The 15,055-nt window shown below is 41.5% G+C and overlaps 1 protein-coding gene across 1 annotated transcript in view; it reads left to right on the plus strand.

The window, feature by feature from the left end:
- Positions 1-74: 74 nt before the first annotated feature.
- Positions 75-15,055, plus strand: part of YLPM1 (YLP motif containing 1) — a gene marked incomplete at its 5' end in the record, with an annotated part of 37,809 nt that continues 22,828 nt past the window's right edge. The window contains 5 exons of the mRNA XM_010017795.1: positions 75-149; positions 6,317-6,556; positions 7,489-7,683; positions 8,879-9,621; positions 13,768-15,039. Coding sequence (XP_010016097.1) covers positions 75-149; positions 6,317-6,556; positions 7,489-7,683; positions 8,879-9,621; positions 13,768-15,039 — 2,525 coding nt within the window. The remainder of the gene's footprint in view (positions 150-6,316; positions 6,557-7,488; positions 7,684-8,878; positions 9,622-13,767; positions 15,040-15,055) is intronic.

Below are 15,055 nucleotides of genomic sequence, written 5' to 3' on the forward strand. Positions count from 1 at the left end.
CTCCCCCGGCCAAGCCACCGCCGGCCCATTTCCCCCCACCCCAGACGTCCCTGCCTCTATCTGCTCCCGCCCAGCCGGAGGCAGCGCCGACCGCCGCCAAGGAGACCGGTGGCACCGAGCAGCCGGACCCCTCCACCATGACTCCCCAGGTAAGGCATCACTGCCGCCGCGCTCGCCCCTGCGGCCCCGGCTGGCAGCAAGGAGTCGCCAGGGCAGCGGTGCGATTAACCGCTGGTGGGTACACGGTGCTGCAAAGGTCTCCGAGTAAGGGCAGTTAATAGCGCGCCGTATGTGCATAATACTTGAAGGGCTTGGACGCAACCCTTGGAAGTCTGGGAATGGCAGGTGCTCCGTAAATGCTTCTTTATCCAGTGGTGGTTGTTGGGATGTAACAAACCGTAATTTTTCAAGAGCAAATGAGTCGTTTAGGGAAGAGTCTGACTCCTGGCTGAATTGAGTTTTCTTGGTGGCTTATTGGTCCCTGGAGAATTGTTTTCCAAAGCACAGCTTGTAGGTAACTGCACCAAACTTCTGTTGACTTCATTTGGCCCTGTTTGCGTATGGGACATTGCAGGATCAGTGTCTCTTGCCTTCAGTGATTTCTTCATTTAGTTTTCTCATGGGGTTGTCTTTCAGTTGTCTCTCTGATCGGTGCAGAATTGTGACTATTTTAATCTTGCCACACTTAGTTAAAGCTGCAGAAGTTTTTCTAGCATAGTACGTGGTTGCCCTTTACTTACACTTACTTATACGTTTTGTGCTACACATGCCTGATCTTCCAGTATAAAATTGTATGGGACACTGGAGGGAGATGCTCTGAAATGCTTTCGAGGTGAAGAATATTCTCGTTGCTAATGCTGTGGGCTTTTTACGTGTACACTAGAGCCAGAATGCCTGCAAAACGTTCCCATACTTCCTAAATGCAAGCAGTTCCAGTGAGCATGATGTGACCGTTCATATGCATTAAGTTAGAGGCAATCCCGTTGCTTAAGGTTAAGCATGCACAAAGAGAGACCCTCAGCTATGTGTACAGGTCGCTCAGATTCGTTGAGTCTTACATGGTTTTAGGATCAGTTTGTAGACATCCAGCTGCAAGAACAAAGCTGAAGTGCATGCTTTAAATTTACTTTAGTTAAAGACATCTATTTTTGGCAAATTGATCTTGGGATTCTGATCTGAAACTAAGTTTGCAAAAATCCCGTTGTGTCCTGTTGAAGTCACTGACGCTTTAAACTTGTTAATTATTGGGACACCTTTTGAATTGTATCCATTAAAGCTTCATGCCAATACCTGAATAGATTTGGGAATATATTATTTTTAAGTTCACACCATGTAACTGATCACTGCCTAGCAAAGTGGTGCTTTCAGTTCATAAACTTAATCTTACAAAGGTTTTGGACAGTACTAGTTGATCTTTTACAGTGATAGGGGTGGGACTTGTTACATTTCTTAATGCCAAAACCTTAAAAAATCAGCTGTAGAAGGTGATGTTCTAAGTACTAAGGCTGCTGGCTGACTTCTTTAATTACTGAACTCAAGATTGAATAGTGAACTGTAAGTCCTCCCTCCTTATATAGCCTGAAGTTTCATTCATGTCATTGAATTGTTCCTCAGCCACTCTCTCTCTTTCTATAAGACTCACAAGTAATGCAGTATTGTGGTACACACATAAAGAAGCAAACTATTGCTGAAGTTTCCATGGTCTGGTTTATGAGTGTTTATACAAACCGCTTCTGTCTTGAGTAGTTTGTTTACTCTTATGCACAATTCAGCATTAATTCAAAAGGAATCTGGTACAATGCTGGTCATAAATTTGTTATAATTGATATCATTTTGGCTATTTTAGGCTGTAAAGTGGGACAGGATTTGGAGCAACAAGTTCTTACACAATAGGAACAGGAAAAGCAAAGCATAGTGATGCTTTCTTGCTAATGATCTTAAAAAGCCAAGTAGAGAAATACTGTAATTTGTAATTTGTAAGATCCTATTACGCCTTTGTTTAAACTGGTAATTGGAAACAATTCTTTCTCTTCTCAGCCCACAGTAACAGTGGTTGCAGCCAAATAGATCAGTGTTTTTTTCTTAACAGAAAATATTATGCAATTTGTCTTGAGTTCGTGTTTTATTATTTCCCTTTCCTGTCTAAAAATAAGATACTGCTCTTTGCGTTGGTAATATTACAGATATAGTGTAGTAGCTTCATACATGGCTGTACAGTTGGATTAAACTGCCAGATTCTTGTGGTTTTATACAATCAGATGCATCTTTTGTCAAGTCCTGTTAAAGTACCTGTAGTATTTCAATTATCCTCCATCTGATATTTGGGTACCGTATGCTCCTGTGTATTGACAGTAGTAAACAAGTATGCATGAGTGGATCTGTACACATAAATATGCACTTATCTACATCTGTTAAAGCTACCTTAGCTTTATCATTTCACCTTTTAGCAACTTCTTTACTCTTTAAAATCCGCCTTTGTTTTATATAGGATCCTAAAGAATTCTTTTGCTATCTTTAGCAAAAAAGAACCAAGTTGTCTCTTAAAATAGGGATTATGTTATGGTGTAGGGTTACCTAAATTCATTTTGGAGTAGTCTTGTGGCATCAGCTGGGCACTAACATTTTTGATGGTATGTCCTGTGGCCAGGAGCTTATGGTGCTGGTTTCAGTGTTCCCTATACAATGCAACAGGCGTAGTCTTTTGGTCAGCCAAAGGTAGAAAAAAGGCGTATGTTGATGCTGGTGTGTTCCTTGGGCTTAAGGATTGTAACTGAACTTGAAGAATGACAGTCATCATCAGGAGACGAACACTCAAATAACTGAACTTTTTGCCATCAGGAATTTTCTACAATAACGCTTCTATTGTGCTTTGACTATGCTCAGAAATCTACCTTTCCACTTTCTCATGCTTTTCAGATAGAACCTGCAAATACCTGTGTCACTGACTTCTGCTGCAAAAAGAAAAAAAATGGGTGACAGGATATTACCATAACTCTTTGTGTGAACTCCTGGCCATATTATGAGTTTTAGCCCTTTGTCCAATTGGTAGAATGAGGAGTTAAAAACATAGATCCGTGGAGACGGCAATTTGTGGCAGTAGAACAGGGACTCGCAAAGCATAGCATCCAGCACTGTCATGGTAAATCACCTTATAATGCCTTCTGAGAGGAATAGTGAAATAAGCTTTTGTATAGCTGGGGATGTATGCTCCTCCCTGGTGTTGGAAGTTACACTTACTACAGCATGTTGTTGAAGGTTTTTGAGACAGTCCATGCTGGAGCATGAGTGCGCATCTTCCACCCAAAGCTACTACATCTCTTCTGAGTCAGATTCTTGTTTAAGATTCTTGGCAGAGTTATTACATGATCAACATAAAGTCCAAGAAGCGTAGTTTCTCTTTTCATTGACCTCATCTCCAAGTTACAGTTTTACAGAAGGTTGAGTTTTTGTTTTTTTTTTAAATACAGCTCCATGTTTAATTGTGTCTGATAGATTGCTACTGATTTGAGTATGTGTCGCAAAATGGGTGGTTTAGGGTCATTCAACGAATGACCATCACAGGTACTAGCAAGAGTATTTTTAATATGATATATAAAGGCACAACTTAACAGAATTCAATGGCAAGGTTCACTCTATTGTTTATTACATGGATGAAGCATACAAAGGAAAGATGAGGTAAAATCAAGCTAAGGATGACTGATAGAGACTGAAGGCAGAGAGTGTAAGGGAGACCTTCCATTCTGTCATGAGGTTCGGAATAGACCCCCTTGCTTCCAGAACTCCTGATGGAGCCTACGTGTGGCTTTGTCTAGTCTTAGTCTCAGGCTTGGTCAATGGTTTGTGTCTAATGGAATGTATAAAGGAAACTTGAAGTAGAACCAAGCTAGAATGATTTCTGTAGAGATCAAAGTTGAAAAGGGTAAGGGAGACCCTCCCATCAAGTCATGAGGTTCAGAATAGACCCCCTTCCTTTATAAACTGATGGAGCTTAGATGTAGCTGGATCTAGTCTTAGTCTCAGACTAGGTCAGCAGTATACATCTAAAGGGTTACAAGTGTCATTTACCAGCAGTTTGCAATTTTAAGGTGGTTCTTATAAAGTGAGTCAATGGAATTTACTACAATTCGTATAACAATCTATACACACATGTATGCACATGCATATGTAAAGACATATAAAGGTATACCTGTTAAAAATCCCCCTCGAGTCAGTGAAATGTTCATGTCTAATGTATCAGCATTTCTCAGTGAGTGAATGTCAAGTCTCAAGGAGTGGGGGCCTTTTGACCTCTGATTATTGCAGACTCAAGAGTCTGCAACCTCTGAGGGACATCGCAGTCAGCAGGATTGCTCACAGGGCCTCACTTAGGACCACTATTTGTAGGGTCACAAGATGATTGGCTTTAGTCATTAGTGAATTTCCATCCTGGCCGCAATCCGAGTCGGCAGTTACTAGAAGCAAAAATCCAGTAGCAGTGATACCATTCTGCTCAGGCTGCGATCACGGAAGGAGTGTTGTAAAGCTGTCAGAGGACGACTCATTATCCCTGATCTTGCTTCCCACCTTAGCCAGGGAATAGGAGTCCCTGGTATGATCACTGCCTCCCTTCTTAGCCATGTGGGAGTTTCTGATATAGTCAAGAGACACTTCACCACTCAACTCATTACACAGAGGCCAAGGCCTGATGGGAATTCCTGAGACTGTGGAGCAGCCCAGAGGATGGGGCGGGAGGGAGTGGGATGATGCACCACCAAAGTGAGATAGGCTTTTGGAGGAAACTTGCACGTCTTTTAAACCTGTTTTAAGGTAGGCAGAATGGTTCAGTTTTGAGAAATCTCATCAGACAGCACCTACCACTGTGGTGTTGTCACACTTCTGTTTTAAAATACCTGCATATTTTGGATTCTTTTCTGTTTCTGATGTGGCTTTTCTTGGATGGAAGGGAAGAACCGAGGATACGAAAGATCTAGAGCAGTCACAGGTTCTCAGAGGTGGTGGAGTTGACATGAGAGCACAAAAATGGTTGTACTAGGTCAGACCAAAAGTACAGTATTTTGTCATTCTGTCTTTGACAGTGACTAAAAGCAGATGCTAAGAGAACAACATAAAAATCAAGTGTATAGTGATACTTTCCTAAAATATAGGAGCTGCCTTAGCTGCAACTGGTGTCTTTGTTTTTAAAATCTGTAGGTTTTTCTTCTATGAGCTTATGGAGGTGTGTCTTGGATCCACAAAATTTTAGCCCCTGCAGTAGTCTCTGGCAAGAACTCTGGTAGCACAAGGCCATGTCAGGTGAAGAGCTGCTTTCCATGTGTTTTAAATCTGTCCTGCTAGTCCAATTTGATGGCTGATATTTCTTGTATTGGAAGAGATACTGAACTGCTGGTTCCTATTCAGTTCTCTAAGGTACACCACAAGTTAAGTGTTGAAATACTTACCTTTAGTCTACTTTTATTTATGTTGAGATACTTCAGTCTTTTGTTCTTTCTGTTGTTGGCTGCTTACATTGCTTTGAAGCTACTGACGTCTGCCCAGAGTACTCTAATTCTAGCCTGAAAGACTTAAAACTAAAAGCTCAATCACTTCTTAAATGGATAATTTTTTGGGTGCAACCGTATCTGTTTACCTCTTCAGCTGCTGAATGAATCAGAATTAATGGGAATTCAGATAATAAATAATGCTTACTATATGCTGGTTCTGGTTGTTCTTTCTCCTTTCCACGGCCTTTATTCAAATGTCTCCACCACAATTTCTCAGCTGTAATTGTCACGCTACTTGATGTCTGTGTTTTCTTTTGGTTCTCTTCATCTTTTCTTGTACATTTCCTCCTTTTTCTCTTTACTGCTTCCTTACTCATACTTGTCCTACATTTTCCCTTCATTTTATCTGTTAGTTTTATAATAAGTACCTATTATTATTAATATTTACTAATTATTATTATAGGAGTTATATATTGGTAATATATAACTGCTATTGTTATTAGGAGTAAAAAGCACTAAAAATAGTAAGTATGGTACTTACTGCATGTCAGTAATTTGGCTTATTATTGGCCACCTTTCTGCTTTTCGTTATTGTTCTCTTTAGCTGTAAGCACTTTGAGGTAGGAAATAAATTGTGCTGTGGATACTATGCCTTACATAGTGGCTTCTGAATTCTGAGTCAGTCTTCTGCAATCCATTGCAATACTGTTGATGATGAAGTTTCCTTCAAAGCATATTCTAAAACTTTTCTAGAGTATAATTCTATTGACTAACATGAATTAATTTTCATGTTTTTTCCCATGAAAGCCATCTTAGAAATTTTCTGTCTATTGTAGGAACAGCAGCAATACTGGTACCAGCAGCACTTGCTTAGCCTGCAGCAAAGGGCAAAGGCCCATGCTCAGGGACAGCAGCAAATGAAAGGTCCAGTAGGGAAGGATGCATCTGAGCAGAGAGCAAAGTCTGAAGAAGGGAAAATGAGTGCTTCAACTCAGCAGTCTGAACCTCCACTTAATGAATCCCTGCCTCCATCTTCCAAAGAAGATGAGTCTTCTCTTACATCCACTGAAACTCAGGTAGACTTTGTAAAGTAGTGCCACTCCATTTGTTGTGCTAGATGGGATAAAGAAACAGGAAAATAATACCATCAAATTCTCATGTATACTGTGTAACAATAACTAAATATGGCACAGCAATCTTAAAAGAACATTTGTTAAGGCTCCATCGATTGAAAAATAAGAATACACGCCTTGTATGTAGACATACATAGTCACCCACACATGCAGCAAGCGAGTCCAAGCTTGACTCACTCACACCTTCCCCAGTGTTGTCATCTTTGTCTGTGAGAAACACTTTGTGATACCTAAGTGCAAAATCAAGTACTCAGTAGTTGACGAATGCTATCTTTAAGACACTGTTTCTTAATTCTTTTCTGGCAGTTTGTCAGTTCTGGCTCTCCTCCTCTCTATGTGTTATAGTTTATCTGAAAGCTAAGAACTATGCACAGAGTATTTTTGTCAGCATGCCTAGTAACAATTACTACAGAATGGATGTAGGTCATGATTGATGTTTTGAACAGATTACTGTAAGGTAGTAGATTACCCTGCAGCATGTGCTCCTCTTTAACTTACAGTGTGTGGGTTCCTACCGAGTGGCAAAAATAATGCACTCAGAGTTATTTTACTTCATCATGAAAAAGCACTGTTGTCTCATTGTATTTGTTGTGAGCAACAGATAACAGATCTGCGTTAATCTCTTCCCTGTAGGTAGCTTCTGTATGAATGAATACCGTAATTGCCATCAACCTAACCTTCAGATTAGAGTATTCACATTAAGAATAAATGAAATAAAAATCAGCCTTCCAGAAGATGTGGGTGGCTGAAAAGCTGAAATCCAGAGTGATAAAATAATGAACATTGAGAAAGTTCTCGTAAACTGGGTAGTGACCAAGTGTGCTTTTCTTCTGACAGAAGGAGCTTTCCTTTATAGCGTTTGTCTTTTTCCGTAGCTCAATATTGAACCTCCTGATGACCCTGAGGAAGATTTGAGATTGCAGCAATTGCAAGCGGCAGCAGCTCAATGGCAGCAGCAACCCCATCAGCGAGTTGGATTTCAGTATCAAAGAATAATGCAGAAGCATGCCCAGCTGCAGCAGATGGTACAGCAGTATCAACAGATCATGCAACAGCCTCCACACTTACAGGTGAAACACTAAGGAGATGGTGTTTAGTATACTTCCTGGGTGACCTAGCACTCATGGTCTGCTGGGAAACAATTTGTCATGGTTGGGTCATTTGTCTAGCTACTTTTGCTGCTTGGGTAGAAGTCTATATCCCCTTTTTCTACTGTTAGTTGACTTCAGAACAAAAAAGCAATTAGCACATGGTGGTGAAGCTTCAGTAGGATGAGAAATACAAGACTTTACATTTGTCATAAGGTTTTTCAGACATACCTGGGTGATACAGGAGCAAAGCTGAACACAGTATTGAATTTACTTAGCTTTGAATGTTTTGCTGCTGGAGAAACGGTTCAGAAGAAAAGACAGGAAAACAGATGATTTCATTAAGTGCTTCTCTTTTACAACACAGTACAGTACAAAAATAAATATTTATGATGAAGTAAACTTAGATGCCAAAAATACGCAGTTAAAGTAATTAAGAATATCGCTATCTCGCATTATTTATATAATTATGTCAGTGTTGCAAACTTCAAGCTTTTAACTAGAAGCTGGTTACTGTATTAGAGAATTGTGTCAGCTTTTCCTGGGTTAGTGGGGTTTGTACATTAAGAATTTCTTTGTAGCTTAGGCTGTCTGCTTTTTTCAAAAAAAACAAAAACTCTTAAGTGTGAACTTACAAATCTCAGACAACATCAAGCTATAGATACCTGTATCTAAACATGACGAAAGATAGTACCTCACTGAAAAAAGCTTCATTGTGCAAATAAAAACATTTGGCAAAGGCTTAGAGAAAAATAATTGCTGTCAGCGGAAGCAGTTCTGAGGGGATTAACAGCAGAAGCTGAAACCTTGAGAAACAGCCACATACCATATATATTGAAAGTGTGAAGATTGGTTTGGGCTTTAGCCGTTGTTAGCATCCAGTAATAATAGAGCTTATTAAATGGAGCCCTTTAATTATAACTTTCTTCAGCTGTCCTGTTTAAAAAAAAAAAAAAAAAAAAAGTGTCTTCTATGTATAAATGTCCTCTAGTCATAAAATGTGTAAAGTCACAGTGACATTAGACATTGCAGCTGGTCTGTGCTTTTGTTTCAGTCTAGTTCTTTTTCAGGCTTCAGCCCAAATCAGAAATTGTGGTATTGCAAGTGATACTGAAATATGTGGTTCTGAAAATAACTAAGATGGTATTTGGAAGCTATTCTTTTCTTTCTATTGCAGACAATGTCAGTGGACATGCAGCTGCGACATTATGAGGCACAGCAAAAACAGTTCCAGCAGCTTCATAAAGATTGGGAGCGATCAATGAACCAACAGTGGCAGCATCAGCTTCAAACCTACCCTCACAAAGACCAGCTTCAAGAGTATGAGAAACAGTGGAAGGCATGGGATGAACAGATGAAGGTCACTCAGTCCCATCTGCAGGAGAAAGTGAGCTCACTCCAAAATCTGAAGAACCAGTATCCTGCAAATGTTTCGCTGCCACCTCCATTTGTTCCGTATTCTCAAACCAGTCAAGGTGGCATTCCTATTATGCCTCCAACTTTACCTTCAACTACGCCTCCACTGGTCCCCCCACCTCTCTCTTCTGTTTCTCAGTTGTCTAATTCCTCTGTCCCTTCTGGATCCAGTTCTCAAAGCAGTCAATCCACTGAGACACCAAGGCCAGCTCTGCTTCCCACCCCGGGTACCTATGCATCAAAAATGGCTAGTTCAACTGTCTATTCACCTTATCATTCTCAAGTAAGTTCATCCTTTGGCTCTTCAGACCACGGAAAGTCTCAAGCTCATCTTAGTAAACAAACTGTTTCTATTTCATCTGAGCAAGGATGTGGGGAACCAAAAGCCACTTCTTCAGTGTCTTCAACGCACGCACCTACCATGCAGGATAAACCTGTGAGGTCAGGTGGATTGCTTCCAGATCCTCCCAGATCAGCACGTTTTGAAGGCCCCAGAGGCCCTAGGTAAGGGTGGTTTTGTTGACTTACACATGTTCCAGTCTACAAGAAGTTCAGTGATATGTTAAAAAATGAAGCATATATCTTATTCTCAAATCTTCCTGAGGTTTTATGAACTGTGGTTGGTTGTTGGAGGTTTTGTTTTTAATGTGTACACACCATGCTCTGTATTTATCTTATTAAAGCAAGGACAGATGACTTTCACCTGAGCATTATCTAGAGTAGAATACTTTTTGCTAGTAATAGAAAGTGTGATGACTCACACTTGAAAGGGTGATCCTGTGTGAAAAGTGATCTAAATTCCCAGCATTTTGTCTATGATATTTGAAACACACTTTAGGAAAATCTAAAACAAAAATGTTAAAGGATTGTTTTTATATGGTAGCACTTTACTGTAGGCATTGCAAAAGGGATTCAGGAAAGTATTCATATTCAGTTGAATATACTAACATAGCTTATTACTGGCAATTAAGATGCTACTTATATTTTAGAAACAATAAAAAATACTCTTTGTAAAATAACATTTATTGCAGAAAGAAATGAAAATTCAGAGTTGTTCATCAGTACATTAACTTCTAATGTAAGAGAGTTCTGCAGCTAGATGATTGTCCTATTTAGTGCACTTTTCCATATGCTGTTTGATAAGAGAGGTAGTGCTTGTCTTTAGTGCAAATCAGTGGGTTTCTACACACATAGCATTACTTCTCATTCAAAAAATTGTGAACGAGAGAGGGAAAGAGATGAAGATTTGAGCCTTAAGATCTAGCATTCGGATTCTTTGCCAATTTTAATTTTGCATTACATCGTGATAGTCTTGGTTTTCTAAATTAAATCTTCATTTTTTTTCAGGTGGATGGCCTGTTGCGTTAGTGTAAAGCTACTCTAAAAGCCAGTCTTCTGTGGGGTTTTTATGGTTTTATACCTGTTATATGGCTTAATTCAAGATCTTGGGTTTGGAATGTTTTTCTTTCATACTTGACATCATAGGTTGCAAAAACATCTGTTCCATCTAGTCATTAGTTCAAGATGAGTTGATGTGATGCCTACTGAACCAAAGAACAGTGTTGTTCTGTTCAATTGTTTCTATCCTTGCATACTCTACTAGACTTTACAATCATATCTTCATGTTTATTTCCCTTCTCTTTGCTTCCAAAGTGATCATTCGTGAATAATAATTCATGAGCTGCTAGTAATGTAAATGAATTTTTTTATAACTTTGAATAATTTTCTACCTTCTGATTTTTTTTTTTTTTTTTTTAAAGTGTTGTTTCTGGTCCTGGGCATTTGTTGGGTGTAAAATTCTGATCAGACTGGTTTCCAGATTTGATAGTGCATGTCTTTTGTGTGCATTAGTGGTGTGCAACGATAGGCTATGGATAATCAAAAAATTATAGAGTGCATATACAGGAGCTCTGGTTTTGAATGTACTCGTTTGATTAAAACTATAGCCTTTGTGCATTCCTGTGTTGTGATTGCATCACCATTCTAGGGTTTTATCAAAGATTTCCCAAAAACCTGTTTACTGTTTCTTCTCACTATAGTTTGTAGAACAGAGAATCCTAATAAATTTTTAACTGAACTTGGGATAAAGTAAAAACGTGTGTTACATGCTGCCATCCCAGCCAAAAAGTACCAGGTAACGACTAGACCTATAAAAAGACACACACATCCTTTACCTCTTTCTTTTCAGCAATTAACTTTTCTCAAGAAATTCTGAAGAACTGCCTTAAACTAATTTTCGGAGTTTTGGGGATGAAGTGTGTCTTACACACAACCTTCTAGCTATACCTTCCCTGTAAAGGCTGATCCTTCCAATCTTAAGTATTCTTGCCACTGCACTTGGTAATTTCTTTTTTCTTTTCCTGTTCATCTTGCCATGCTCCCACCCCACAAAAAGGGAGTTTACTGTGATAAGTTATCAGGATTATTAAAATTATTTGAGCTTGTATAAATGATCTTGTTTTGTAAATTGCTCATTGGAACAGTAAATTATGCAACAAGTCAACCACTGTTGCTAACTAGGTGGTAATGAATATCCATAGAATGATAGAATAGTTTGAGATGGAAGGGGACCTTCAGAGGTCATCTAGTCCAACCCCTCCTTGCAATGAGCAGGGACATCTTCATCTGGATGAGGTTGCTCAGAGCAAGTCAACCTGACTTGACTGTCTCCAGGGATGGCGCATCTACCGCCTCTCTGGGCAATCCAGTATTTTATCACCCTGATTGTAAAAAATGTCTTCCTTTTATCTAGTGTGAATCTCCCCTCTTGTAGTTTAAAACCATTAACCCTTGTCCTATCTTAAGAAGACATACTTAGAAGTCTGTTCCCAGCTTTCTCATAGGCCTCCCCCTTTAAGTATTGAAAAGCCACAACAAGGTCTCTACAGAGCTTTCTCTTCTCCAGACTGACCAATCCCAACTCTCTCAGCCTCTTCTCACAGGAGAGTTACTCCATACATCTTGTCATCTTCGTGGCCCTCCTCTGGACCTGCTGAAACAGGTCCATATCTTTCCTGTACTGAGGACTCCAGAGCTGAATGCAGTACTCCAGGCAGGGTCTCACCAGAGTGGAGTAGAGGGGGAGAATCGCCTCCCTTGACCTGCTGGTCACACTTCTGGTGCAGCCCATGATACGGCTGGCTTCCTGGGCTGTGAGCGCACACTACCGGCTCATGTCCTTCTTTTCATCCACCAGTACCCCCCACATCCTTCTCTATAGGGCTGCTCTCAATTCCTTCATCCCCCAGCTTGTATTGATCCAGGGGTTGCCCCAACCCAGGTGCAAGACTTGGCCTTGTTGTACCTCATGAGGTACACATGGACCTACATCTTGAGCTTGTCCAGGTCTTTGTGGGTGGCATCCTATACTTCAGGTATGTCAACTGCACCACTCAGTTTGGCAGACACTCATTGGCAAACTTTCTGAGGGTGCACTCAATCCACTGTCTTATGTCATCCATGAACTTATTGAACAGTACTGGTATAACACAGGCCTTGAAGGAATACCACTTGTCACCAATCTCCATCTGGATGTTGAGCCAATGACTGCTACCCTATGGATGCAACCATGCAGCCAATTCCTCATCCACCAAACAGTCCTATCCATCAAATCCATATCTTTCCAATTTAAAGCGAAGGATGTTATGGTGGACCATATCCAGGGATTTACGGAAGTCCAGATAGATGACTTCCATAAGTCTTCCTTTGTCCACTGATGTAGTCATGCCATCATGGAAGGCCACTAGGTTAGCCAGGCAGGACACGCCCTTGGTAACACCATGCTGGTTGTCTCAGATCACATCCCTTTCCTCCATGTGCCTTAGCTTCTATGAGGATCTTCCCAGGTGTAGAGGTGAGGCTGATAGGTTCCCCAGATCTTCTTTTTTATCATTTTTAAAAATGGGTGCAATATTCCCGCTTTTTTAGTTATTGACTGGGGACTTCACCTGAGTGCCATGACTTTTCAGATATCGTGGTGAGCAGCTTGGCAACTACATCAGCCAGTTCTCTCAGGTCTCTGGGATGCATTCCATCAGGTACTGTAGACGTATGCATGTTCAAGTTCCTCAGGTGGTCACAAACCTGATCTTCACTTACAGTGAGAGGGACTTTGCTCCCCCAGTCCCTGTCTTGTGGTCCGTCCGCTCATGAGGTGCGGGAAGAGAGGTTGCCAGTGAAGACTGAGGCAAAAAATGTGGTTGAATACCTCAGCCTTCTTGTACATTGTTACCAGTTTGCCAGTCATGTTCACTGAGGGCAAGGCATGCTTTCTTCGACCTTCATTTTCTGGCCAACGTACTTATCGAAGCCCTTCTTACAACTTTTTGTGTCCCTTGCAAAGTCTAGCTCCAGACATGTTTTGGCCTTCCTAACACCATCCAGTTAGACAGAACTGTGAATCTCAATAATCCTAGCAACTTGACTTCAGACATGGGTTCCTATTTTGTGTAATTTAATTAGTTGTAGTCTATTATGTAAATTAGTATTTGAGCATATGCTTGAAGATGGTTTTTTTTTTACTAGATCTGCAGGTGGCTTGAACTGGATTCATCAGTTAGAAGTGACTTAGGGATGTGTGTGGAACTCTCTTTTAGAGGATTTTAATTTGACATGTCCATTTGAATAAAATTGTCATTATGTTGTTTACAGATTTGATGGACCTCGAGGAAGAGGATATGACAAATTCGAAGGCTCAAGACAGAGAGGGCCTCGTTTTGACTCCCAGCGCTCAGAAGGATATAGATCACGTTTTGACCGGCAGAATACAGATGGACAGTCTTCAAGTAGATGGGGGAATATCCCACGAGGGCCAGCAGCACAATTTTATACTTCGACAAATTCATCACATGGACATGGTTCCCGACCTGGTGGTTCACGATGGATGGGGCCCAGGCCTCATTTGGGACAGCAGCAGCAGTCACAGACAGACTCACAGTCAGAAAACAAAGAACCCTTTACAGATGTAGCTGGCAATCAGCAGACTGTAAGCAGAACACAGACTACTCCTGATGCACAGAATGCAGGTCCCACTGAGCCAAATGAGGACTTGACAAATACTCAACAGGAGCCATCCAAACCTGAAGTCAAAGAAACTGTTTCAGACCCTCCTAAAAAGTGGACATGGAGTTCACATGATCCTAACCAGCAAGCAGAAGAGTCCAAAGCACCTACTCCACCTATTCAGAACCAGAAATCATCATCTCTTTCTAGTAACCCTGTAGCTTTGCAATCGGGTATTGCAAGAACAGGTGGTGCAGTAACCCCTGTAACAGGAAATCAAGATTTGGATTCACCAGATGACCAGCTGATTGCTTCAGATAGCACCCAGGGCCCACCTGGACCGGAAAACAGGGGGAAAGGGCCATTTATGCATGAAGATAGAGGCAAGGGACCAGTAAACAGAGGAAGGGGCCAAGGCAGACTGGATGATGGCCGTGGCAGAGGGCAGGGAGATGGCCGTGGCTGGGGAATGGGCCGTGGACGAGGTGGACGAGGAATGGGAAGGATGGATGGTGGCCGAGGGATGGGAAGGATGGATGGCGGTTGGGGAATGGGCAGGATGGATGATGGCCATGGCCGGGGAATGGGCAGAATGGATGATGGCCGTGGCAGAGGATATGTATACAGAGGCAGAGGGCAAGCTAGGCAGGCATCCATCCGTGGCAGGGGGATGTTCAGGAGAGCAGGCAGCAGGGAGAGGATGCCAGATAGGCGGTCAGGCAGCAGGGAGAGGATGCCAGATGGACGGTCTGGCAGCCGAGAGAGGGGCCGGGGTGGACGGTCAGATAGCCATGAGAGGGTATTCTCTAGCCGAGACAGAGAGCTAGCTGGGCGGCCAGGCAGTCGGGACAGGGGACGGGCAGGTAGCCGGGAGAGAGGCCTGGTCAGACGGGCAGGTAGTCGGGAGAGGGAGCCCATGCGGCGGGCAATTAGCCGG

The sequence above is a fragment of the Nestor notabilis genome, unplaced genomic scaffold (assembly GCF_000696875.1).
Source record: "Nestor notabilis isolate BGI_N333 unplaced genomic scaffold, ASM69687v1 scaffold18297, whole genome shotgun sequence".
In the NCBI taxonomy this organism is placed as follows: domain Eukaryota; kingdom Metazoa; phylum Chordata; class Aves; order Psittaciformes; family Psittacidae; genus Nestor; species Nestor notabilis.